The sequence below is a fragment of the Bufo bufo genome, chromosome 1 (genome assembly GCF_905171765.1).
Source record: "Bufo bufo chromosome 1, aBufBuf1.1, whole genome shotgun sequence".
Classification (NCBI taxonomy): Eukaryota; Metazoa; Chordata; class Amphibia; order Anura; family Bufonidae; genus Bufo; species Bufo bufo.
In genome coordinates, this window is record NC_053389.1 from 394,829,376 (window position 1) to 394,854,393 (window position 25,018).

General features: G+C 43.9%; 1 protein-coding gene across 1 annotated transcript in view; it reads left to right on the forward strand.

Moving 5' to 3' along the window:
- The window catches only part of LOC120977783 (E3 ubiquitin-protein ligase RNF14-like), a 174,533-nt gene that overhangs the window by 54,127 nt on the left and 95,388 nt on the right, over positions 1–25,018 (forward strand). Inside the window, exons 2-3 of the mRNA XM_040405902.1 lie at positions 4,658–4,818; positions 5,840–5,991. Of these exons, the coding sequence (XP_040261836.1) occupies positions 4,665–4,818; positions 5,840–5,991 (306 nt within the window). The 5' untranslated portion in view covers positions 4,658–4,664. The remainder of the gene's footprint in view (positions 1–4,657; positions 4,819–5,839; positions 5,992–25,018) is intronic.

Here is a 25,018-nt window from a genome sequence, read left to right on the forward strand (position 1 = left end):
AAACACATACAGACGTCTGAATGGAGCCTTACAGGGGGGTGATCACCCCATATAGACTCCCTGATCACCCCCCTGTCATTGATCACCCCCCTGTAAGGCTGCATTCAGATGTCCGTATGTTTTTTAAGGATCCACGGATACATGGATCGGATCCGCAAAACACATACGGACATCTGAATGGAGCCTTATAGGGGGGTGATCAATGACAGGGGGGTGATCACCCCATATAGACTCCCTGATCACCCCCCTGTCATTGATCACCCCCCTGTCATTGATCACCCCCTTGTAAGGCTCCATTCAGACGTCCGTTTGATTTTTACGGATCCACTGATACATGGATCGGATCCGCAAAACACATACGGACGTCTGAATGGAGCCTTACAGGGGGGTGATCAATGAAAGGGGGTGATCACCCCATATAGACTCCCTGATCACCCCCCTGTCATTGATCACCCCCCTGTCATTGATCACTCCCCTGTAAGGCTCCATTCAGACGTCCGTATGTTTTTTACGGATCCATGGATACATGGATCGGATCCGCAAAACACATACGGACATCTGAATGGAGCCTTATAGGGGGGTGATCAATGACAGGGGGGTGATCACCCCATATAGACTCCCTGATCACCCCCCTGTCATTGATCACCCCCCTGTCATTGATCACCCCCTTGTAAGGCTCCATTCAGACGTCCGTTTGATTTTTACGGATCCACTGATACATGGATCGGATCCGCAAAACACATACGGACGTCTGAATGGAGCCTTACAGGGGGGTGAACAATGACAGGGGGTGATCACCCCATATAGACTCCATGATCACCCCCCAGTCATTGATCACCCCCCTGTCATTGATCACTCCCCTGTAAGGCTCCATTCAGACGTCCGTATGTTTTTTACGGATCCACTGATACATGGATCGGATCCGCAAAACACATACAGACGTCTGAATGGAGCCTTACAGGGAGGTGATCACCCCAAATAGACTCCCTGATCACCCCCCTGTCATTGATCACCCCCCTGTCATTGATCACTCCCCTGTAAGGCTCCATTCAGACGTCCGTATGTTTTTTACGGATCCACGGATACATGGATCGGATCTGCAAAACACATACGGACATCTGAATGGAGCCTTATAGGGGGGTGATCAATGACAGGGGGGTGATCACCCCATATAGACTCCCTGATCACCCCCCTGTCATTGATCACCCCCCTGTCATTGATCACCCCCCTGTAAGGCTCCATTCAGACATTTTTTTGGCCCAAGTTAGCGGAAATATATATTTTTTTTCTTACAAAGTCTCATATTCCACTAACTTGTGTAAAAAAATAAAATCTCACATGAACTCACCATACCCCTCACGGAATCCAAATGCGTAAAATTTTTTAGACATTTATATTCCAGACTTCTTCTCACGCTTTAGGGCCCCTAGAATGCCAGGGCAGTATAAATACCCCACATGTGACCCCATTTCGGAAAGAAGACACCCCAAGGTATTCCGTGAGGGGCATATTGAGTCCATGAAAGATTGAAATTTTTGTCCCAAGTTAGCGGAAAGGGAGACTTTGTGAGAAAAAAAAATAAAAAATCAATTTCCGCTAACTTGTGCCAAAAAAAATATATTTCTAAGAACTCGCCATGCCCCTCTTTGAATACCTTGGGGTGTCTTCTTGCCAAAATGGGGTCACATGTGGGGTATTTATACTGCCCTGGAATTTTAGGGGCCCTAAAGCGTGAGAAGAAGTCTGGGATCCAAATGTCTAAAAATGCCCTCATAAAAAGGAATGTGGGCCCCTTTGCGCATCTAGGCTGCAAAAAAGTGTCACACATCTGGTATCGCCGTACTCAGGAGAAGTTGGGCAATGTGTTTTGGGGTGTCATTTTACATATACCCATGCTGGGTGAGATAAATATCTTGGTCAAATGCCAACTTTGTATAAAAAATGGGAAAAGTTGTCTTTTGCCGAGATATTTCTCTCACCCAGCATGAGTATATGTAAAAAGACACCCCAAAACACATTGCCCAACTTCTCCTGAATACGGCGATACCACATGTGTGACACTTTTTTGAAGCCTAGGTGGGCAAAGGGGCCCACATTCCAAAGAGCACCTTTCGGATTTCCCCGGGCATTTTTTACAGATTTTGATTTCAAACTAATTCTCACGCATTCGGGCCCCTAAAATTCCAAGTATAACTACCCCACAAGTGACCCCATTTTGGAAAGAAGACACCCCCAGGTATTTCGTGATGGGCATAGTGAGTTCATGGAAGTTTTTATTTTTTGTCACAAGTTAGTGGAATATGAGACTTTTACAAACAGAAAATGCAAACGTGATCGCACACTACATCCAGCATTCTGCCCTGCCTCCATGCTGGATGAGACATTGGTGTACATTTTGGCCAAAGCGCAACAAGCCACTCACCGCGTCAAGGTCGTCTCATTTGAGTGGTCCCTAACTCTTGTTCCTACCTGTTTATGGGCCATGACAGCCACATAAAGTCCAGGGAATGCAGGTCAGCATGCAAGCCAAGTACACTCTGCTTTTAACCCCGTCCGGTGCCATTACAGCTTTCATCGGATCCAGGGATGCAAGTACCAACATGCATGCTGAGCCCACCATATACCTCTCCTGGAGCCAAATGGCTACTGGTAGGTTCTATATAAGCAGACTCAGTTTTATACTGACTTTAAAACCAGCCTCCAGGACAGATTGACCGGTCAGGTGTGCAGGACCCAAAGAAGATCGCCACGCCTCCAATATAAGCTACAAAGAAAAAATGTGGGGGGTTGAGTCCGCACAACCCGCATGTAGGTGCATATCAGTATGAGACTTTGTAAGAAAAAAAAATAAAAAATCATCATTTTCCGCTAACTTGTGACAAAAAATAAAAAATTCTAGGAACTCGCCATGCCCCTCACGGAATACCTTGGGGTGTCTTCTTTCCAAAATGGGGTCACTTGTGGGGTAGTTATACTGCCCTGGCATTCTAGGGGCCCTAATGTGTGGTAAGTAGTTTGAAATCAAAATGTGTAAAAAATTACCTGTGAAATCCTAAAGGTGCTCTTTAGAATGTGGGCCCCTTTGCCCACCTAGGCTGCAAAAAAGTGTCACACATCTGGTATTGCCGTACTCAGGAGAAGTTGGGCAATGTGTTTTGGGGTGTCATTTTACATATACCCATGCTGGGGTAGATAAATATCTTGGTCAAATGCCAACTTTGTATAAATAAATGGGAAAAGTTGTCTTTTGCCAAGATATTTCTCTCACCCAGCATGGGAATATGTAAAATGACACCCCAAAAAACATTGCCCAACTTCTCCTGAGTACAGAAATACCACATGTGTGACACTTTTTTGCAGCCTAGGTGGGCAAAGGGGCCCACATTCCAAAGAGCACCTTTCGGATTTCACCGGCCATTTTTTTTACAGATTTTGATTTCCAACTACTTTGCACGCATTTGGACCCCTAAAATGCCAGGGCAGTATAACTACCCCACAAGTGACCCCATTTTGGAAAGAAGACACCCCAAGGTATTTCGTGATGGGCATAGTGAGTTCATGGAAGTTTTTATTTTTTGTCACAAGTTAGTGGAATAAGAGACTTTGTAAGAAAAAAATAAATAAAAAATCATCATTTTCCGCTAACTTGTGACAAAAAATAAAAAGTTCTATGAACTCACTATGCCCATCAGCGAATACCTTAGGGTGTCTACTTTCTGAAATGGGGTCATTTGTGGGGTTTTTCTACTGTCTGGGCATTGTAGAACCTCAGGAAACATGACAGGTGCTCAGAAAGTCAGAGCTGCTTCAAAAAGCGGAAATTTACATTTTTGTACCATAGTTTGTAAATGCTATAACTTTTACCCAAACCAATTATTTTTTACCCAAACATTTTTTTTTATCAAAGACATGTAGAACAATAAATTTAGAGAAAAATTTATATATGGATGTCGTTTTTTTTGCAAAATTTTACAACTGAAAGTGAAAAATGTCATTTTTTGGCCAAAAAATCGTTAAATTTCGATTAATAACAAAAAAAGTAAAAATGTCAGCAGCAATGAAATACCACCAAATGAAAGCTCTATTAGTGAGAAGAAAAGGAGGTAAAATTCATTTGGGTGGTAAGTTGCATGACCGAGCAATAAACGGTGAAAGTAGTGTAGTGCAGAAGTGTAAAAAGTGGCCTGGTCATTAAGGGTGTTTAAGCTAGGGGGGCTGAGGTGGTTAATTGACCCAGTCAATCTGCCAACATCTTGTATTGAAAAGCTCCAGCTGATAATGATGAGTCCTGAATATTCATGAGCTCCTGACTCTCCCAGCCTACCTGCTGCTGATTGACAGTTATTTTCCATATGAATCAGCAGCAGGTGGGCAGGGGAGTGGCTATATCTCTGAATTAAAAAAACGCTGGACTCACTGACATCACGCTGGACTCAAATCAGCTCATTAGCATTCGGCATGTGGCATCTTTGTGTGTATATTATGAGGTAACCATCTGTCACACCAGTAAGTGAATACATCTAAGGTACTTTTTAGTAGTTAATGATTGTATATAATTAGTTAGATTATAATCAAATATCCACATGACAGGTTCCCTTTAAGTATATGTTGTATATTGTATTTATTTCTTAATAACTTATTTTTTTCACCTCCACAGATAACCAATGTCAATTGTAGACCAAGAGGCACAAGAGGATGAATTATTGGCTCTTACCAGTATTTACTCTGAAGATGAATTTAAGAGGACAGATGCTGCTCCAGAAGGGGAGGCTCATTTTAGTTTGGAGTTACCTTTAGATTTTGTGATATCTATAAAATGTAAGACTCAGACAATAGTTAAATCAAAATACATGACTTTTAAAAATGGGGGAACACAGCTATTCTGGTATTGTCATAAATCTGCACATTCAAATAGCGGGTGTCACAAAGTTTAGCACACAAAAATACGACAACAGCGACTGGTACTAATTGGCAACTTATAGTGACTTCCAAAAATGAAAGGTAACAAGTCACTATAGTCCCAAACCACTACACTGTCACTATTGTAACCCTATACAGTATAAAATGGAGCGTTCTTACCGGTTAAAGTCATCACTGTGCATTGTCCCTCTGTGCTCAGGGTCTGGTTAATATCCAATGTATTAAATCCTGGATGATCATGAATGTCAGAGATGAATCAGTCAGAGGTCTGTTACTATTAGGCCCTAGCAGTGAGAGATGTGTGTGGGGGTGAGGGGGAACCTATGTAGCCCTGACAGCTTAACCACACAGATCCCACTCCAAGGATAACCCTGTCCAAATCCTTACCCTAAGATAATAAAGTCCAACCAGGAGCATACACATATCTCATATAGCCCCATATAGCAAAACTTAGTATGGGCAGGGGGCCCCACCCAATTTCCCAGTACCCAGAATATGAGGTACTTAACAGATATGGGACCACCTATAATGTTTGCCTGCATATGAGCTTCTGTTTGGCTTTCATATCCATACGTTAGATGTGGTAATTGACATTGTTTCTAAGTCAGAGCCAATCAACCCAATGGTCATTGCTGCTAGTTTTTAATTGTAAGAAGGAATAGGTTTAAAACTAGCGATCGTGTGCTCCTGGTGCTTGAGCCTAGGCATGATACTAGTGTGGGTCCCAACTCACAGACACCCACTGATGTCACTTCCTCAGCGGTCTAAATAACATATCACAAAATAATGAAATATATAATAACCAAATACAGTACGTGTTCATAGGCCATATATAACATTTAGGAATATAATAAGCTAATATGATGCTATATAGTGTCATTTAAATGTTAAAATGGTTTTCTTTCTATTTTTTCTCAAGGCAACAGTGCAACAAACTCCTCTGCAGACAACTTTGAGGATACTGTGTCCTTTCTGCCACCAATTGTGCTGAACTTTGAACTTCCTCCAGGTTACCCAGCCACTACACCCCCGAATTTCACACTAAGCTGCAAATGGCTTTCACCGGCACAGGTTAGTTTTCATTTAATATACTGACTGGATTTCTTGATAAATATAGGTGGGTTTCTTCATTGCATCACAAGCCTCCTAAGAGCACTATTGCTATGGGAGAATACTTCCTTAAAGGGGTTGTTCGGGTTCAGAGCTGAACCTGGACATGTCCTCTTCTTCCCCAACTCAGCTCCGATGCTTTCCCTTGCCCTGCGCTGTCTTTTTCTGGAGATCTGCTGACGTATAAAATGGCTAGGGCAGAGCTAAAGCCCGCCTATTAGTGACGGTGATGTCACGGAAACACTGCTACGCCGAAGCCTCCACCTAGCAGTGTATATTCTTTCCGTGTCTGTTCTGTTTTTTTTGAAGTCCATATGCGGAACCATTTATTTCAATGATGGATCATGTGATGGACCATGTGATTGGACCATGTGATATGACGTCACCACAGGTCCTTTAGCCGGCATCTCATGATTAAAGAAGTAAGAAGGGACCGGCAGCTACGCGATCAAGAGGAGAAGGTAAGTTAATTATTTTTTATTTTTTAACCCTCAATTGACCACCTACTAAGCATTCTGTATTAAAGAATGCTATTATTTTCCCTTATAACCATGCTATAAGGGAAAATAATACAGTGAATAGACTGTCATCTTAGCAACCATACATGAAAATCGCACCGCATCCGCACTTGATTGATAAACGCACAATATAGAGCATGCTGCGATTTTCACGCAACGGATAAGTGATGCGTAAAAATCACAGCTCATGTGCACAGCCCCATAGAAATGAATGGGTCCAGATTCAGTGCGGGTGCAATGCGTTCACCTCCCGCATTGCACCCGCGCGGAAATCTCGCCCGTGTGAAAAGGGCCTAAGTGTAAGTCAAACGGATCCGTCCTGACTTTACATTGAAAGTCAATGGGGGACGGATCCGTTTACAATTGCACTAATATTGTGTCAATGTAAACGGATCCGTCCCCATTGACTTACATTGTAAGTCAGGACGGATCCGTTTGGCTCCGCTTGCAGCGTTTTCGTGTCCGCCTTCAGAGCAGAATGGAGGCGGAACGGAGCCAAACTGATGCATTCTGAATGGATCCGCATCCATTCAGAATGCATTGGGGCTAAACTGATCCGTTTGGGGCCGCTTGTGAGAGCCTTGAAACGGATCTCACAGGCGGACCTAGAAACGGCAGTGTGAAAGTAGCCTCATAAGAATTACTGGCAAAGAGCTCATGCACACGACCGTTGTTGTTTTGTGGTCCATTTTTAACGTTGTTCCGTATCTGAGTTTATTTTTTCCTGTTTTAAGTTCTAATCCGTTCCGTGATCCCACAAAACATATCCGTATTGTTTTCGTATGCGATCCGTTTTTCACGGATCGGAAACGGAAACAGTAACTTATCACCAAACACATGAGCAAAATGGGCGTACCATAGCATTTCTACAGTATGGATCAGCAAAATACGGATGTGTTCCATGTGTGTTCTGTACTTTTTGCGAACCCATTGACTTGAATGGGGCCACGGACCGTTATTTGCGGACAATAATAGGACATGCACTACTTTTTTGCGGAACCGCCATGCGGATATATGGAGATGTTGTTTTTGCGGACCCATTGAAGTGAATGGTTCCACATACGGTCCGTAAAAAAAACAACACAAACGGAAGCGGAAAGAAAATACGTTTGTGTGCATGAGGCCTAATTATGTGAACGTTCTGAGTATAAAAACAACAACAACAAAAAACACTGGCAGACTGCAATAACAAGTATGTGACAGCAATATCTACACAGAAAACATGATGCAACCCCTTTAATCTATGTGCACATGAAAAGTGGATTGTTTATGCCAAAGAAAACCAAAAACTATAACTGACATGTCACTGCCAAACTTGATTGTTAGGACATATATATAAAAAAGGATAAAAAGCTATAATTACGGAACGGTAATAAGGTTAGAGATAACTCTTAGTAGACCGTTACTATAATAAAACATAGGCATCCCTTAGTAAAGCCCAGACTTTAATGCCAGCCACCCTCTGCCGTTTTTGGCTAGTCTGGCTGATGATTTAATGTGCATGGGGAGTTCCCGACTCTTCCTGACAGATGATGTTGGGAGATGAAAAGATCAGGTGAACTGAATTTTGTGTCTTGGTTTTGTGTTTTGGTTTTTTGGGAGATGAGCCACTACCAGAGGTATCTGGCAGCAGCTTTCTCCTTACTCTCTAATGAAAAAACACATAAGGGGAGATTTATCAAGACACGCACTGCTGCCAGAGGATGCGGCTAATTTGTGGCAAGTTGCATGTCTTGTCAGATATTAGTATATTAGGCGCATCGCCTGGCGGTCTGTGCAGCTAAACAGAAATCTATGGGGCTGGCCACAGTCTCTCGTGTTGTCCCGCGACACATCTCAGAAAAGTGGCGAGGGTGGCAGAAAAACTCCACTTTAGACAATATTGTGTTGCAATTGCACCCGAAAACTCGCAAACACACAGTTTGCAATGTTTTTCCACCCCTTTTCTGGTACAGAGATGATAAATGTCCCCCATACACTTTTAGATGACAGTATATGAGGGAGTAATGAGAGATAGCTGACGGCCACTTGAGTATTTGGTCAAGATTCAAACAAGAACTACAAGTAGAAGCACACTGCCATGCGCAAAGACATATGCAAACACTGGAAACATGAATAATTGTAAATAGCATCACTGCTATACTTACTGCATCTCTCATCTCTCTACATTGCCCTGAATTTTGTAGGCCAAAAGCCCATAAGAGGAAAGTCTATTAGTGTAGGTCCTGTCTGTTAGAAGCCACCTTATCATTGGTAGATGGGCCTAACATAATTTTGATCACAAATGTGTGCAAATACCTTCTAATTTTCATATAGTTGGTATAGCAGTAAAGCAATTTACATTTATTCATGTTTCCAGTGTTTGCATGTGTCTTTGAGCATGGAGTTTTGTTGTGTTGCTACTTGTAGTCCTTGTTTGCTTTACATTGCACCCACGGTAGCCTGAGTAGTAAAGGGGTCACTGTTCTCATCAAACTAAAAGTGACAGGTCAACACGCCCCTGTTCCTGCCCATAACCCCGTCCACTCCTCCCACAACCCCTCCCAGCCCCTCCCAAAGCGACGCCCATGTGCATCTCAAACCACGCCTAAACACCGCCCATTTAACACCCCTTATTCTGTCAATCATTTCTCCACTGTCGACGTGGCATTTCTGAAGCCATAACAAAGCCTTATTTTTTACCGCAGCCGCCATTTTTATTAAATACTTTTACAGCGTCCATTTTGTGAAATACGGCGCCCATTTTACCAAGCGCATCAGGGTATGTCCAAACATGTTGAAGGCATGTTCGGCATGTCCTAATACGTACCGTCAGTAATTCAATTAAAGGGTTTCTGTCTCCTGAAAAATGGGTATTAAGCTGGCTGACATTAGTGGTGTGCTAATGTCAAGCTGAACATAACTACACTGCTCAAAAAAATAAAGGGAACACTTAAACAACACAATGTAACTCCAAGTCAATCACACTTCTGTGAAATCAAACTGTCCACTTAGGAAGCAACACTGAGTGACAATCAATTTCACATGCTGTTGTGCAAATGGGATAGACAACAGGTGGAAATTATAGGCAATTAGCAAGACACCCCCAATAAAGGAGTGGTTCTGCAGGTGGTGACCTGACCACTTCTCAGTTCCTATGCTTCCTGGCTGATGTTTTGGTCACTTTTGAATGCTGCTGGTGCTTTCACTCTAGTGGTAGCATGAGATGGAGTCTACAACCCACACAAGTGGCTCAGGTAGTGCAGCTTATCTAGGATGGCACATCAATGCGAGCTGTGGCAAGAAGGTTTGCTGTGTCTGTCAGCGTAGTGTCCAGAGCATGGAGGCGCTACCAGGAGACAGGCCAGTACATCAGGAGACGTGGAGGAGGCCGTAGGAGGGCAACAACCCAGGAGCAGGACCGCTACCTCCGCCTTTGTGCAAGGAGGAACAGGAGGAGCACTGCCAGAGCCCTGCAAAATGACCTCCAGCAGGCCACAAATGTGCATGTGTCTGCTCAAACGGTCAGAAACAGACTCCATGAGGGTGATATGAGGGCCCGACGTCCACAGGTGGGGGTTGTGCTTACAGCCCAACACCGTGCAGGACGTTTGGCATTTGCCAGAAAACACCAAGATTGGCAAATTCGCCACTGGCGCCCTGTGCTCTTCACAGATGAAAGTAGGTTCACACTGAGCACATGTGACAGACGTGACAGAGTCTGGAGGCGCCGTGGAGAACGTTCTGCTGCCTGCAACATCCTCCTGCATGACCGGTTTGGCATTGGGTCAGTAATGGTGTGGGGTGGCATTTCTTTGGAGGGCCGCACAGCCCTCCATGTGCTCGCCAGAGGTAGCCTGACTGCCATTAGGTACCGAGATGAGATCCTCAGACCCCTTGTGAGACCATATGCTGGTGCGGTTGGCCCTTGGTTCCTCCTAATGCAAGACAATGCTAGACCTCATGTGGCTGAAGTGTGTCAGCAGTTCCTGCAAGACAAAGGCATTGATGCTATGGACTGGCCCGCCCGTTCCCCAGACCTGAATCCAATTGAGCACATCTGGGACATCACGTCTCGCTCTATCCACCAACGTCACGTTGCACCACAGACTGTCCAGGAGTTGGCAGATGCTTTAGTCCACTTCTGGGAGGAGATCCCTCAGGAGACCGTCCGCCACATGTACAGGCGTTGTAGGCAGGTCATACAGGCACGTGGAGGCCACACACACACTACTGAGCCTCATTTCGACTTGTTTTAAAGGACATTACATCAAAGTTGGATCAGCCTGTAGTGTGTTTTTCCACTTTAATTTTGAGGGTGACTTCAAATCCAGACCTCCATGGGTTAAAAAATTTGATTTCCATTTTTTTTTTTGTGTGATTTTGTTGTCAGCACATTCAACTATGTAAAGAACAAAGTATTTCAGAAGAATATTTAATTAATTCAGATCTAGGATGTGTTATTTTTGTGTTCCCTTTATTTTTTTGAGCAGTGTATATTAGTGCCATCTCACTGCCTGCCGACGTTATTGAGAAAAACAAACTTTTATAATATGCTAATTAGCCTCTAGGAGCGGGGGGCCGTTGCCCCTGCTCCTAGAGCAGGCATCCTCAAACTGCGGCCCTCCAGCTGTTGCAAAACTACAACTCCCAGGATGCCTGAACAGCCTACAAGTATCAGCCTACAGCAGGGCATTGTGGGAGTTGTAGTTTTACAACAGCTGGAGGGCCGCAGTTTGAGGATGCCTGTCCTAGAGGCTCTGTTCTCCCACCTCTGGCCACGCCCTGCTACACTAGATTGACAGGGCCAGGCAGCGTTGGTCTTCTACCTCCGGCCTGTCTGCAGTGTAAATCTCGCGCCTGCGCCGTCCTGTTCAGTATACGGCGTAGGCGCAGTGAATGAAGGGCGCTCGCCGGGTGCCAGCTTCCTCACTGCGCCTGCACCGAATACTGAATGGCGCGAGATCCCCATAGCTCCTGGAGGCTAATTAGCATATTATAAAAGTTTTTTTCAATAAAGGCTTCAGGCAGTGAGATGGCACTAATATAGTTATGTTCAATTGACATTGGCACATCGCTAATGTCAGCCAGCTTAATACCAATTTTTCAGGTGACAGAAACCCTTTAAGTTTTAATATCTTTAAAATGGCTTTTAAAATGTTTAATTAAAATCGAAGGCAGATGTGATTTAAGCAAAATGTCTTTATTTTCGATGCAGCACATTACATTTTTCAACAAAGCAGTAGGGTATGCACGTTTGTGCGTAATTACAACAACATATACATAATTGCTTCATGCGCTTTGTTACAAAGGATCGTACAACACGGTCATTTTTTCTAAAATTGCTTGTGAATATTTTTAATACATCTTCAAAAGACATTCCATTAGCGATACAATGTAATATATAGAGGCAATAATTCCCACAGACCAAACTAAACGGTGTCCTGTATTTGTCTGTTTTGATACTTTTATAGTCTTTAGATAAAAAATCATAAATTCACTAGGAAATATTTCATTTGGCGATAATCCATAACTATCAAAAAAAATTGAGACATCATTCGGGTATAATATAATTAAAATCCAATATCTGCTGTATGAGTATTTGTAATTAAACTTAGACCACCCAACTGATACCAGGATAACTGCTGTATGAGTATGATACCTAATCCAGAGAACCCACGCAGATATTAACCCCTTTTTAAAATATTTATAATATGAAATCTTTTATACTAGTAAATAGCTATTAAAAGACTATCAATAGTTACTATTAGAAAGCTTAGTATATGTGTTATTAGTGATTAAAATATTAAGTGTTTGAATTTTTTATATTATTTGCTGGTATTAGCATTTATCATTAGTAGATATTGGTGTTTATATTATTTGGGGCTGATAGACAAATATTTTTTGTCCTATTTGAACACAGTATCTATCACAGATATTCAACATTTATGGCACGTCATGCAGCATAGCGTCAACATGTTTTCGTGATAGTCAGACTGTTGAATGGCCAAATGTAATAAAAAGTGACATTTCTGAAGCCAAAAACACACCCTTTTATTTTTGCCCACAGCGTCCATTTTGTGGTTTAGCAAAGCGCAACATGATCACCGCAGCTAACACAGATATTCAGCATTTATAAAGATCGACGTGTTAATAAAATTATATAAATATAGGCAATACCAAATATTTTTGACCTATTTGATCACAACAGCTATCACAGGTATTCAGCATTTATAAATATTGATAATAACAAGATCATTCAGGATGTGAAAAAAGCTCTGATTGTACAGTCGTGGCCAAAAGTTTTGAGAATGACTCAAATATTAGTTTTCACAAAGTTTGCTGCTAAACTTCTTTTAGATCTTTGTTTCAGTTGTTTCTGTGATGTAGTGAAATATTACACACACTTCATACGTTTCAAAGGCTTTTATCGACAATTACATGACATTTATGCAAAGAGTCAGTATTTGCAGTGTTGGCCCTTCTTTTTCAGGACCTCTGCAATTCGACTGGGCATGCTCTCAATCAACTTCTGGGCCAATTCCTGACTGATAGTAACCCATTCTTTCATAATCACTTCTTGGAGTTTGTCAGAATTAGTGGGTTTTTGTTTGTCCACCCGCCTCTTGAGGATTGACCAGAAGTTCTCAATGGGATTAAGATCTGGGGAGTTTCCAGGCCATGGACCGAAAATGTCAACATTTTGGTCCCCGAGCCACTTAGTTATCACTTTTGCCTTATGGCACGGTGCTCCATCGTGCTGGAAAATGCATTGTTCTTCACCAAACTGTTGTTGGATTGTTGGAAGAAGTTGCTGTTGGAGGGTGTTTTGGTACCATTCTTTATTCATGCCTGTGTTTTTGGGCAAAATTGTGAGTGAGCCCACTCCCTTGGATGAGAAGCAACCCCACACATGAATGGTCTCAGGATGCTTTACTGTTGGCATGACACAGGACTGATGGTAGCGCTCACCTTTTCTTCTGTGGACAAGCCTTTTTACAGATGCCCCAAACAATCAGAAAGAGGCTTCATCGGAGAATATGACTTTGCGCCAGTCCTCAGCAGTCCATTCACCATACTTTCTGCAGAAGATCAATCTGTCCCTGATGTTTTTTTTGGAGAGAAGTGGCTTCTTTGCTGCCCTTCTTGACACCAGACCATCTTCCAAAAGTCTTCGCCTTACTGTGCGTGCAGATGCGCTCACACCTGCCTGCTGCCATTCCTGAGCAAGCTCTGCACTGGTGGCACTCCGATCCCGCAGCTGAATCCTCTTTAGGAGACGATCCTGGCGCTTGCTGGACTTTCTTGGACGCCCTGAAGCCTTCTTAACAAGAATTGAACCTCTTTCCTTGAAGTTCTTGATGATCCTATAAATTGTTGATTGAGGTACAATCTTAGTAGCCACAATATCCTTGCCTGTGAAGCCATTTTTATGCAACGCAATGATGGCTGCACGCGTTTCTTTGCAGGTCACCATGGTTAACAATGGAAGAACAATGATTTCAAGCATCAACCTCCTTTTAACATGTCAAGTCTGCCATTTTAACCCAATCAGCCTGACATAATGATCTCTAGCCTTGTTCTCGTCAACATTCTCACCTGAGTTAACAAGACGATTACTGAAATGATCTCAGCAGGTCCTTTAATGACAGCAATGAAATGCAGTGGAAAGTTTTTTTTGGGATTAAGTTAATTTTCATGGCAAAGAAGGACTATGCAATTCATCTGATCACTCTTCATAACATTCTGGCGTATATGCAAATTGCTATTATAAAAACTTAAGCAGCAACTTTTCCAATTTCCAATATTTATGTCATTCTCAAAACTTTTGGCCACGACTGTAGAGCCAAAAATCTTGGAATTGTGTCTATGTCCCAATATTTATGGACCTGACTGTATATATACAGTACAGACCAAAAGTTTGGACACACCTTCTCATTCAAAGAGTTTTCTTTATTTTCATGACTATGAAGGCATCAAAACTATGAATTAACACATGTGGAATTATATACATAACATACAAGTGTGAAACAACTGAAAATGTCATATTCTAGGTTCTTCAAAGTAGCCACCTTTTGCTTTGATTACTGCTTTGCACACTCTTGGCATTCTCTTGATGAGCTTCAAGAGGTAGTCACCTGAAATGGTCTTCCAACAGTCTTGAAGGAGTTCCCAGAGATGCTTAGCACTTGTTGGCCCTTTTGCCTTCACTCTGTGGTCCAGCTCACCCCAAACCATCTCGATTGGGTTCAGGTCCGGTGACTGTGGAGGTCAGGTCATCTGGCGCAGCACCCCATCACTCTCCTTCATGGTCAAATAGCCCTTACTTTCAAAGTTTTCCCAATTTTTCAGCTGACTGACTGACCTTCATTTCTTAAAATAATGATGGCCACTCGTTTTTCTTTACTTAGCTGCTTTTTTCTTGCCATAATACAAATTCTAACAGTCTATTCAGTAGGACTTATCAGCTGTGTATCCACCTGACTTCTCCTCAACGCAACTGATGGTCCCAACCCCATTTATAAGGCAAGAAATCCCACTTATTGAACCTGACAGGGCACACCTGTGAAGTGAAAACCATTTCAGGGGACTACCTCTTGAAGCTCATCAAGAGAATGCCAAGAGTGTGCAAAGCAGTAATCAAAGCAAAAGGTGGCTACTTTGAAGAACCCTAGAATATGACATATTTTCAGTTGTTTCACACTTGTTTGTTATGTATATAATTCCACATGTGTTAATTCATAGTTTTGATGCCTTCAGTGTGAATCTACAATTTTCATAGTCATGAAAATAAAGAAAACTCTTTGAATGAGAAGGTGTGTCCAAACTGTTGGTCTGTACTGTACACTGCGTGCAGAATTATTAGGCAAATGAGTATTTTGACCACATCATCCTCTTTATGCATGTTGTCTTACTCCAAGCTGTATAGGCTCGAAAGCCTACTACCAATTAAGCATATTAGGTGATGTGCATCTCTGTAATGAGAAGGGGTGTGGTCTAATGACATCAACACCCTATATCAGGTGTGCATAATTATTAGGCAACTTCCTTTCCTTTGGCAAAATGGGTCAAAAGAAGGACTTGACAGGCTCAGAAAAGTCAAAAATAGTGAGATATCTCGCAGAGGGATGCAGCACTCTTAAAATTGCAAAGCTTCTGAAGCGTGATCATCGAACAATCAAGCGTTTCATTCAAAATAGTCAACAGGGTCGCAAGAAGCGTGTGGAAAAACCAAGGCGCAAAATAACTGCCCATGAACTGAGAAAAGTCAAGCGTGCAGCTGCCAAGATGCCACTTGCCACCAGTTTGGCCATATTTCAGAGCTGCAACATCACTGGAGTGCCCAAAAGCACAAGGTGTGCAATACTCAGACATGGCCAAGGTAAGAAAGGCTGAAAGACGACCACCACTGAACAAGACACACAAGCTGAAACATCAAGACTGGGCCAAGAAATATCTCAAGACTGATTTTTCTAAGGTTTTATGGACTGATGAAATGAGAGTGAGTCTTGATGGGCCAGATGGATGGGCCCGTGGCTGGATTGGTAAAGGGCAGAGAGCTCCAGTCCGACTCAGACGCCAGCAAGGTGGAGGTGGATGTCACGACCGCTACCCTAGCAGCAGTCGTGTCGCACCAGACGGAGGGGAAGGGGGACCCTTATCTACAGATGGGAATAGTATGGCCACCCCTGACTAACCCTAAGCTGGCACCTGTCTGCCCTGATACCCTAGACGGGGTGTGAACCCGTGCGGCGAGCAGGATGCCTAAAACCCTCAGTCACCCTAACAAGCCTAGAGTGGGGAAAGGCCGATGGGAGCACTAGTCACCATCACTCATGTCTAGGAGAACAGCAGGGGAAGACATCAACAAACAAACAACAGCAGAGATAGACTTATCCAGTCACGAGCAGAGAAGGCGATCCCAATCACGACAGTCCACGCCGGACAAGAGCTCCACAGCAACACCATCAAACGATCTCCTTCAAAGGTCAGAATAGAACTGGAAGTAAGGACTATATCTGGCAATGACTGCAAGTGAAAGTGAAACTAATATAGTAGCTGGGAGTGGCAGACAGGACTCACCTGAGAAGGATGCCTACAAACTCCCAGTCAGGACAAAAAGGTTCACAAGGCAAAACCCAGATGACATACCCTGAACCACGGAGCAAACTCACAAGCTATCGCGAGTAGCAAGTCGCTGTGACCTTCTCCTCCCAGACCTGTCTGGATCAGTCACAGTCGTGACAGTACCCCCCTTTCTACGAGGGGCCCCTGGACCCTCAAGACCAGGCCTCTCCGGATGGGAGCTATGAAAAGCCCGAATTAGTCTGTCCGCTTTTATCTCTGATGCTGGAACCCACATTCTCTCTTCGGAACCATAACCTTTCCAGTGCACCAGGTACTGAAGAGAGCGGCGAACATATCGTGAATTAACAATATTTTCTACCTGAAACTCAAGACTGCCATCAACAACCACCGGTGGAGGCGGTAGTGGCAATGGTTCAGGAGGTTCTACATATCTCTTAAGCAGAGATCTGTGGAAGACATTATGGATCCTTAGAGTCTGAGGTAGCTCCAGACGAAAAGCCACCGGGTTAATGATCTTAATTACCCTATAAGGACCAATAAATCTCGGACCTAATTTTCACGAGGGAACCTTCAACTTGATATTTCTGGTAGACAACCACACCAAGTCATTCACCCCAAGGTCCGGACCTTCAGAGCGCTTCCTATCAGCCGCACGTTTGTATCTACCATCAATTCTCTTCAAACTTTCTTGCACACTCTGCCACACTGAAGAAAGTGAAGACGCAAATCGTTCCTCCTCGGGAATCCCAGACGGCCCCCCCTCACTAAACGTACAAAACTGAGGATGGAAACCATACGCACCAAAAAATGGTGACTTATCGGTGGATTCTTGACGACGATTATTAATTGCAAACTCGGCTAACGGTAAATAAGATGACCATTCCTCCTGATTTTCGGAAACAAAGCATCTCAAATATGTCTCTAGGTTTTGATTGGTACGTTCAGTCTGACCGTTGGACTGTGGATGGAAAGATGAAGAAAACGACAGATGAACCCCTAAACGAGAACAAAAAGCTTTCCAAAATTTAGAAACAAATTGGGTACCACGATCCGAAACAATATCGGAAGGGACCCCGTGAAGCTTCACGATGTGGTCAATAAAAACCTGAGCCAGTGTGTTAGCATTAGGCAATGCGGCAAGAGCAATAAAGTGCACCATTTTACTGAATCTGTCAACAACTACAAGAATAACAGTCTTCCCCGCTGATACTGGTAGATCCGTAATGAAATCCATTGACAGGTGCGTCCAAGGCCTGTTGGGGATGGCCAGAGGTAAAAGACGCCCTGCCGGACGAGTATGATCTACCTTAGAACGAGCACAGGTAGCACATGCAGACACAAAATTCAACACCTCCTGGCGCCATTTAGGCCACCAGAACCGACGAGACACTAACTCAGAGGTTGCCCTACTACCTGGGTGTCCTGCCAGTGTGGAGTTATGGTGTTCTTTTAGTATCTCCAGTCGTAAATTTTCTGGCACAAACAGTTTACCCGAGGGGCAGGAGGCCGGGGCGTCCCCCTGAGCTTCCAACACCCTCCCCTCCAAACCTGAGTGTAATGCAGAGACCACCACCCCCTTTTGCAAAATGGGCTCTGGTACCTCAACATCACCCCCTCCAGGAAAACTTCGAGACAATGCATCCGCCTTAGTATTTTTTGCCCCCGGGCGATAGGTTATTACAAAATTAAACCTAGTAAAAAATAACGACCACCGAACCTGTCTAGGGGTGAGACGTTTAGCAGACTCCAGATATAATACGTTTTTGTGATCAGTAATCACCGTGACGGGATGAACCGCCCCCTCCAAAAAATGACTCCACTCCTCAAAAGCCAACTTAATAGCCAAAAGTTCCCTGTTGCCAATATCATAGTTCCTTTCTGCAGTCGACAATTTCTTCGAAAAGAAAGCACACGGACGCCATTCACCAGGGGACGGGCCCTGAGATAGTACCGCTCCCACCCCCACCTCTGATGCGTCAACCTCTACAATAAAAGGAAGCGAGACATCTGGCTGTACGAGAATAGGGGCCGAGGTGAATCTCTCCTTCAGAGATGCAAAGGCAGTTTTGGCTGCATGTGACCATTTGGAAAAATCGGATCCCTTTCGGGTCATGTCCGTCAGTGGTTTGACCACCAAGGAATAGTTTTTTATAAACTTTCTATAAAAATTGGCAAACCCCAGGAAGCGTTGCAATGCCTTCAGGTTCTCAGGCAGATCCCAGTCTATAATCGCCCGGACTTTCTCTGGATCCATGCGGAAACCTGAATCTGACAACACATACCCCAGAAATGGCAGTTCTTTTACGGCGAACACACATTTTTCTAACTTAGCAAACAATTTGTTGGCCCTTAATATCTGCAGCACTTGTCTCACATGGATCTTATGTGTATCCAGATCCGGGGAATAGACCAGGATGTCATCAAGATATATCACAACAAATCTCCCGATAAGGTGACTAAAAATATCGTTGACAAAATGTTGGAATACCGCAGGCGCATTAGTAAGACCAAATGGCATGACCAGATTTTCATAATGCCCTTCCGGAGTATTAAAAGCCGTCTTCCACTCATCCCCCTCTTTGATGCGAACCAGGTTATAGGCTCCTCTGAGATCCATTTTGGAGAACCATTTAGTACCAGCAACCTGATTAAAGAGGTCGGGAATGAGAGGAAGAGGATAGGGATCTCGGATAATTATCCGGTTTAATTCCCGGAAATCCAGGCAAGGACGTAGGCCCCCATCTTTCTTTTTAACGAAAAAGAACCCTGCAGCCACAGGTGAAGAACAGGGTCTGATGTGTCCCTTAGCCAAACTCTCCGAAATATAATCTTTCATAGCCTTCCTCTCCGGGCCGGAAAGATTGTATAACCGGGTTTTAGGTAGTTTGGCCCCAGGTAGTAGATTAATCGGGCAATCATATGGACGATGATGTGGTAGGGGAAGCCAGGGAAGCCCCAATACCATAGGAGCCGGAAGACCGTCCAGGACATAACACGAGATATGCTCTTTATGGAGGTCCCCTACCTGCAGATGGATATTATGAATGATCTGAGTTAATTCTTTCTGAGTAAGAGGGGAGGAGTCGATGGCAAAAACAGGAATAGTTCTGCGTATCGGTTCTGGAGTAAAACCCAGAGCCTGAGCAAACCGTGAATCCACCAAGTTGACCCCCGCCCCACTGTCCAAAAAGACGGAACAGATCTCAGTCTTATTGCCCGCCTCAACGGTAGCGGACAACAAAAACTGAGACATGCGTATGGAGGAAACGAATACGCCCAGACTGTTATCCTCCGCACAATCTGGGGACTCTAGTTTTCCCGGTGGCTCCTTTGTTTGTGGTCTCTTGGGTTCTGAGGGACAAACCTTTACAAAATGACCCCTCCCCCCACAACGAAAACAAACCTCTGACCTACAGCGGAACTTAGGAGGATTCACCCGTCTAGTGGCGCCCCCTATTTGCATTGGTTCGACTGGATCATAACAAACCGATCCCTGCCCTATAGAGGCCTCCGTAAAGTTTAATAGTCTCTCCCTGAGTCGTCTGTCGATTCTTATGGACAGAGACATAGCAGCCTCCAGAGACCCAGGGACCTCGTATACCGCCAGCGCGTCTTTTAATTTTTCAGACAACCCCTGGCAGAACTGACTCCTAAGGGCCGAGTCGTTCCATAACGTATCAGTAGCCCACCTACGGAATTCGGAACAATATAGTTCAGCAGACCGGTTCTCTTGCCGAAGTCTACGTAGCTTAGACTCAGCCAGTGAGACCCTGTCCGGGTCATCATATACGAGACCCAGGGCTTCAAAAAACTCCTCCACTGATCGTAAGGCCAGAGAGTCTGATGGTAGGGAGAAAGCCCAAGCCTGCGGATCTCCTTGCAGGAGAGAAATTACAATACCCACCCGTTGTTCCTCACCGCCGGAGGATCTAGGGCGTAACCTGAAGAACAATTTGCAAGCTTCTCTGAAGGTTACAAATTGGTCTCTCCCTCCTGAGAACCTATCAGGAAAAGCCACTTTTGGCTCAGGAGTACCTTGGTTTCCCGTAGCAACGGTGGAACCCAGGGATGGCTGCTGCTGCTGCCGCACTGTTGCTTTTAATCCTGCCACTTCAAGGGATAATCCCTGTAATTGTTTCGCCAAAACCGTAACCAGATCCATAGTGGAACAGACAAAATACAAAGCAAAACAGCAAGCAAAAAAAAAAAAGAAATGTCACTTTTTTTTTTTTTTTTTTAAAAGGCCAGATATACTGTCACGACCGCTACCCCAGCAGCAGTCGTGTCGCACCAGATGGAGGGGAAGGGGGACCCTTATCTACGGATGGGAATAGTATGGCCACCCCTGACTAACCCTAAGCTGGCACCTGTCTGCCCTGATACCCTAGACGGGGTGTGAACCCGTGCGGCGAGCAGGATGCCTAAAACCCTCAGTCACCCTAACAAGCCTAGAGTGGGGAAAGGCCGATGGGAGCACTAGTCACCATCACTCATGTCTAGGAGAACAGCAGGGGAAGACAGCAACAAACAAACAACAGCAGAGATAGACTTATCCAGTCACGAGCAGAGAAGGCGATCCCAATCACGACAGTCCACGCCGAACAAGAGCTCCACAGCAACACCATCAAACGATCTCCTTCAAAGGTCAGAATAGAACTGGAAGTAAGGACTATATCTGGCAATGACTGCAAGTGAAAGTGAAACTAATATAGTAGCTGGGAGTGGCAGACAGGACTCACCTGAGAAGGATGCCTACAAACTCCCAGTCAGGACAAAAAGGTTCACAAGGCAAAACCCAGATGACATACCCTGAACCACGGAGCAAACTCACAAGCTATCGCGAGTAGCAAGTCGCTGCGACCTTCTCCTCCCAGACCTGTCTGGATCAGTCACAGTCGTGACAGTGGAGTACTGGTTTGGGCTGGTATCATCAAAGATGAGCTTGTGGGGCCTTTTCGGGTTGAGGATGGAGTCAAGCTCAACTCCCAGTCCTACTGCCAGTTTCTGGAAGACACCTTCTTCAAGCAGTGGTACAGGAAGAAGTCTGCATCCTTCAAGAAAAACATGATTTTCATGCAGGACAATGCTCCATCACACGCGTCCAAGTACTCCACAGCGTGGCTGGCAAGAAAGGGTATAAAAGAAGAAAATCTAATGACATGGCCTCCTTGTTCACCTGATCTGAACCCCATTGAGAACCTGTGGTCCATCATCAAATGTGAGATTTACAAGGAGGGAAAACAGTACACCTCTCTGAACAGTGTCTGGGAGGCTGTGGTTGCTGCTGCACGCAATGTTGATGGTGAACAGATCAAAACACTGACAGAATCCATGGATGGCAGGATTTTGAGTGTCCTTGCAAAGAAAGGTGGCTATATTGGTCACTGATTTGTTTTTGTTTTGTTTTTGAATGTCAGAAATGTATATTTGTGAATGTTGAGATGTTATATTGGTTTCACTGGTAAAAATAAATAATTGAAATGGGTATATATTTGTTTTTTGTTAAGTTGCCTAATAATTATGCACAGTAATAGTCACCTGCACACACAGATATCCCCCTAAAATAGCTAAAACTAAAAACAAACTAAAAACTACTTCCAAAAATATTCAGCTTTGATATTAATGAGTTTTTTGGGTTCATTGAGAACATGGTTGTTGTTCAATAATAAAATTAATCCTCAAAAATACAACTTGCCTAATAATTCTGCACTCCCTGTATGTGTGTGTGACACATGAAGACACTAAAGACTATGAAGGAGATGGAAAAAAAACCTTCTGTGTAATTTGGCGCACAGTAGGAAAAAATCTCCTGAATAGTGAAAAGAGAGAGAAGAAAGAAAAGTGAGAAAGAACACAAAGCATACAAAACATCAGGCATGCATGCTCTACACATAGATTGGATGTTCGGGTTAGACCTTTTACTGGGCTAACCCCGCCCTTCATGGCACATGGCTGCCCAGTAATATTACAGATAGGCAGGTACAATCCACCTCATGCCTTGACCAATAGAAATACTTTTTAGAACTGGAAGGTACACATTCGCACATTTCCCGAGAGTGCCGTTGGGTGGAGCTCAAACACTCACCATCCACTACCACACCCAGAAAATGCACAAATGCTGCCAAATGAATCAGCCCTTTTTTTTTTTTAACAAATGTGGCCCTAATCGGACAACATCCATTTAATCTGGTACAAATATGCTACTGACCCAAAGTGAACCTCTGTTAGACATGGTTCTGAAAAGGGGGGATCAGTCCCTGAGGAAGGTCTTTTAACCCCTTAAGGACGCAGGGCGTACCGGTACGCCCTATTTCCCGAGTCCTTAAGGACCGGTACGTCCTAACTTTAAATCGGGATTCCGGCGCCGGGGGTTAATCGCAACGGGATGCCGGCTGAAATCATTCAGCCGGCATCCTGTAACAACGCAGGGGGGGGGGGGGTGTCATTTGACCCCCTCGTATAGGCGATCGCAGAAAACCGCAGGTCAATTCAGACCTGCGGTTTGCCGCGCCTTCTGCAGTTTCTGATCCCCGCGGTCCCTGACCGCGGGGATCAGAAACTTTAGTGTCCCTAAAATATGGATTTTATGCACCCCTGCATGATTTTTTGCCGGCGGGTGGTGCAAGGGGGTATACCAGGGTGTCAGCACATTGCTGACACCCTGGTATAAACGGCTGACATCGATGATGCAATGTCAGACGTTTAACCCTTTCCATACGGACCGCGGTATGGAAAGGGTTAAACGTCTGACATTGCATCATCGATGTCAGCCGTTTATACCAGGGTGTCAGCAATGTGCTGACACCCTGGTATACCCCCTTGCACCACCCGCCGGCAAAAAACGGACCGCGGTATGGAAAAAGTTAACAGTAAGAGGGAGCTCCCTCCCTCTCCCATCGGGGGGCTGCAGTGCCTTTGCAGCCCCCCGACATCCCCGTCCTTACCCTTCCCCGTCTGCGCAGTTCTGACCAGTACTGAGCAGACGGGGAAGGTTCCCATGGCAACAGGACGCCGTCTCAGGCATCCTGCTGTCCATGGTGCTGAACAGATCTGTGCTAAAAGGCATAGCTCTGTTCAAAGTGTAAAATACAGTACAATATATATTGTACTGTACTGTATTATACAGACATCAGACCCACTGGATCTTCAAGAACCAAGTGGGTCTGAGTCAAATAAAAAGTGAAAAAAAGTGAAAATAAAAGTAAAAATAAAAGTAAAAATAAAAAAACATTTATCACTGATTAAAAAAAAAAAAATTCCCTACACGTTTGGTATCGCCGCGTCCGTAACGACCTGATCTATAAAACGGTCATGTTACTTTTACCCGAACGGTGAACGCCATAAACTATGATGAAATTGAAATTTTGCCCACCTTACTTCCCAAAAAAGGTAATAAAAGTGATCAAAAAAGTCTTATGTACGCCAAAATTGTAACAATCAAACCGTCATCTCATCCCGCAAAAATCATACCCTACCCAAGATAATCGCCCAAAAACTGAAAAAACTATGGCTCTTAGACTATGGAAACACTAAAACATGTTTTTTTTTGTTTCAAAAATGAAATCATTGTGTAAAACTTAAATAAACAATTTTTTTTAATACATATTAGGTATTGCCGCGTCCGTATCGACCGGCTCTATAAAAATATCACATGACCTAACCCCTCAGGTGACCACCGTAAAAAAATAAAAATAAAAACGATGTAAAAAAAGCAATTTTTTGTCATCTTACGTCACAAAAAGTGTAATAGCAAGCGATCAAAAAGTCTTATGCACCCCAAAATAGTGCCAATAAAACTGTCATCTCATCCCGCATAAAATGAGACCCTACTTAAGATAATCGCCTAAAAACTGAAAAAACTATGGCTCTTAGACTATGGAGACACTAAAACATTTTTTTTGTTTTAAAAATGAAATCATTGTGTAAAACTTACATAAATAAAAAAAATTGTATACATATTAGGTATCGCCGCGTCCGTGACAACCTGCTCTATAAAATTACCACATGATCTAACCTGTCAGATGAATGTTGTAAATAACAAAAAAAAACGTGCCAAAAAATCTATTTCTTGTTACCTTGCCGCACAAAAAAGTGTAATATAGAGAAACCAAAAATCATATGTACCCTAAACTAGTACCAACAAAACTGCCACCCTATCCCGTAGTTTCTAAAATGGGGTCACTTTTTTGGAGTTTCTACTCTAGGGGTGCATCAGGGGGGCTTCAAATGGGACATGGTGTCAAAAAAAACAGTCCAGCAAAATCTGCCTTCCAAAAACCGTATGGCATTCCTTTCCTTCTGCGCCCTGCCGTGTGCCCGTACAGCGGTATACGGGGTGTTTCTGTAAACTACAGAATCAGGGCCATAAATAATGAGTTTTGTTTGGCTGTTAACCCTTGCTT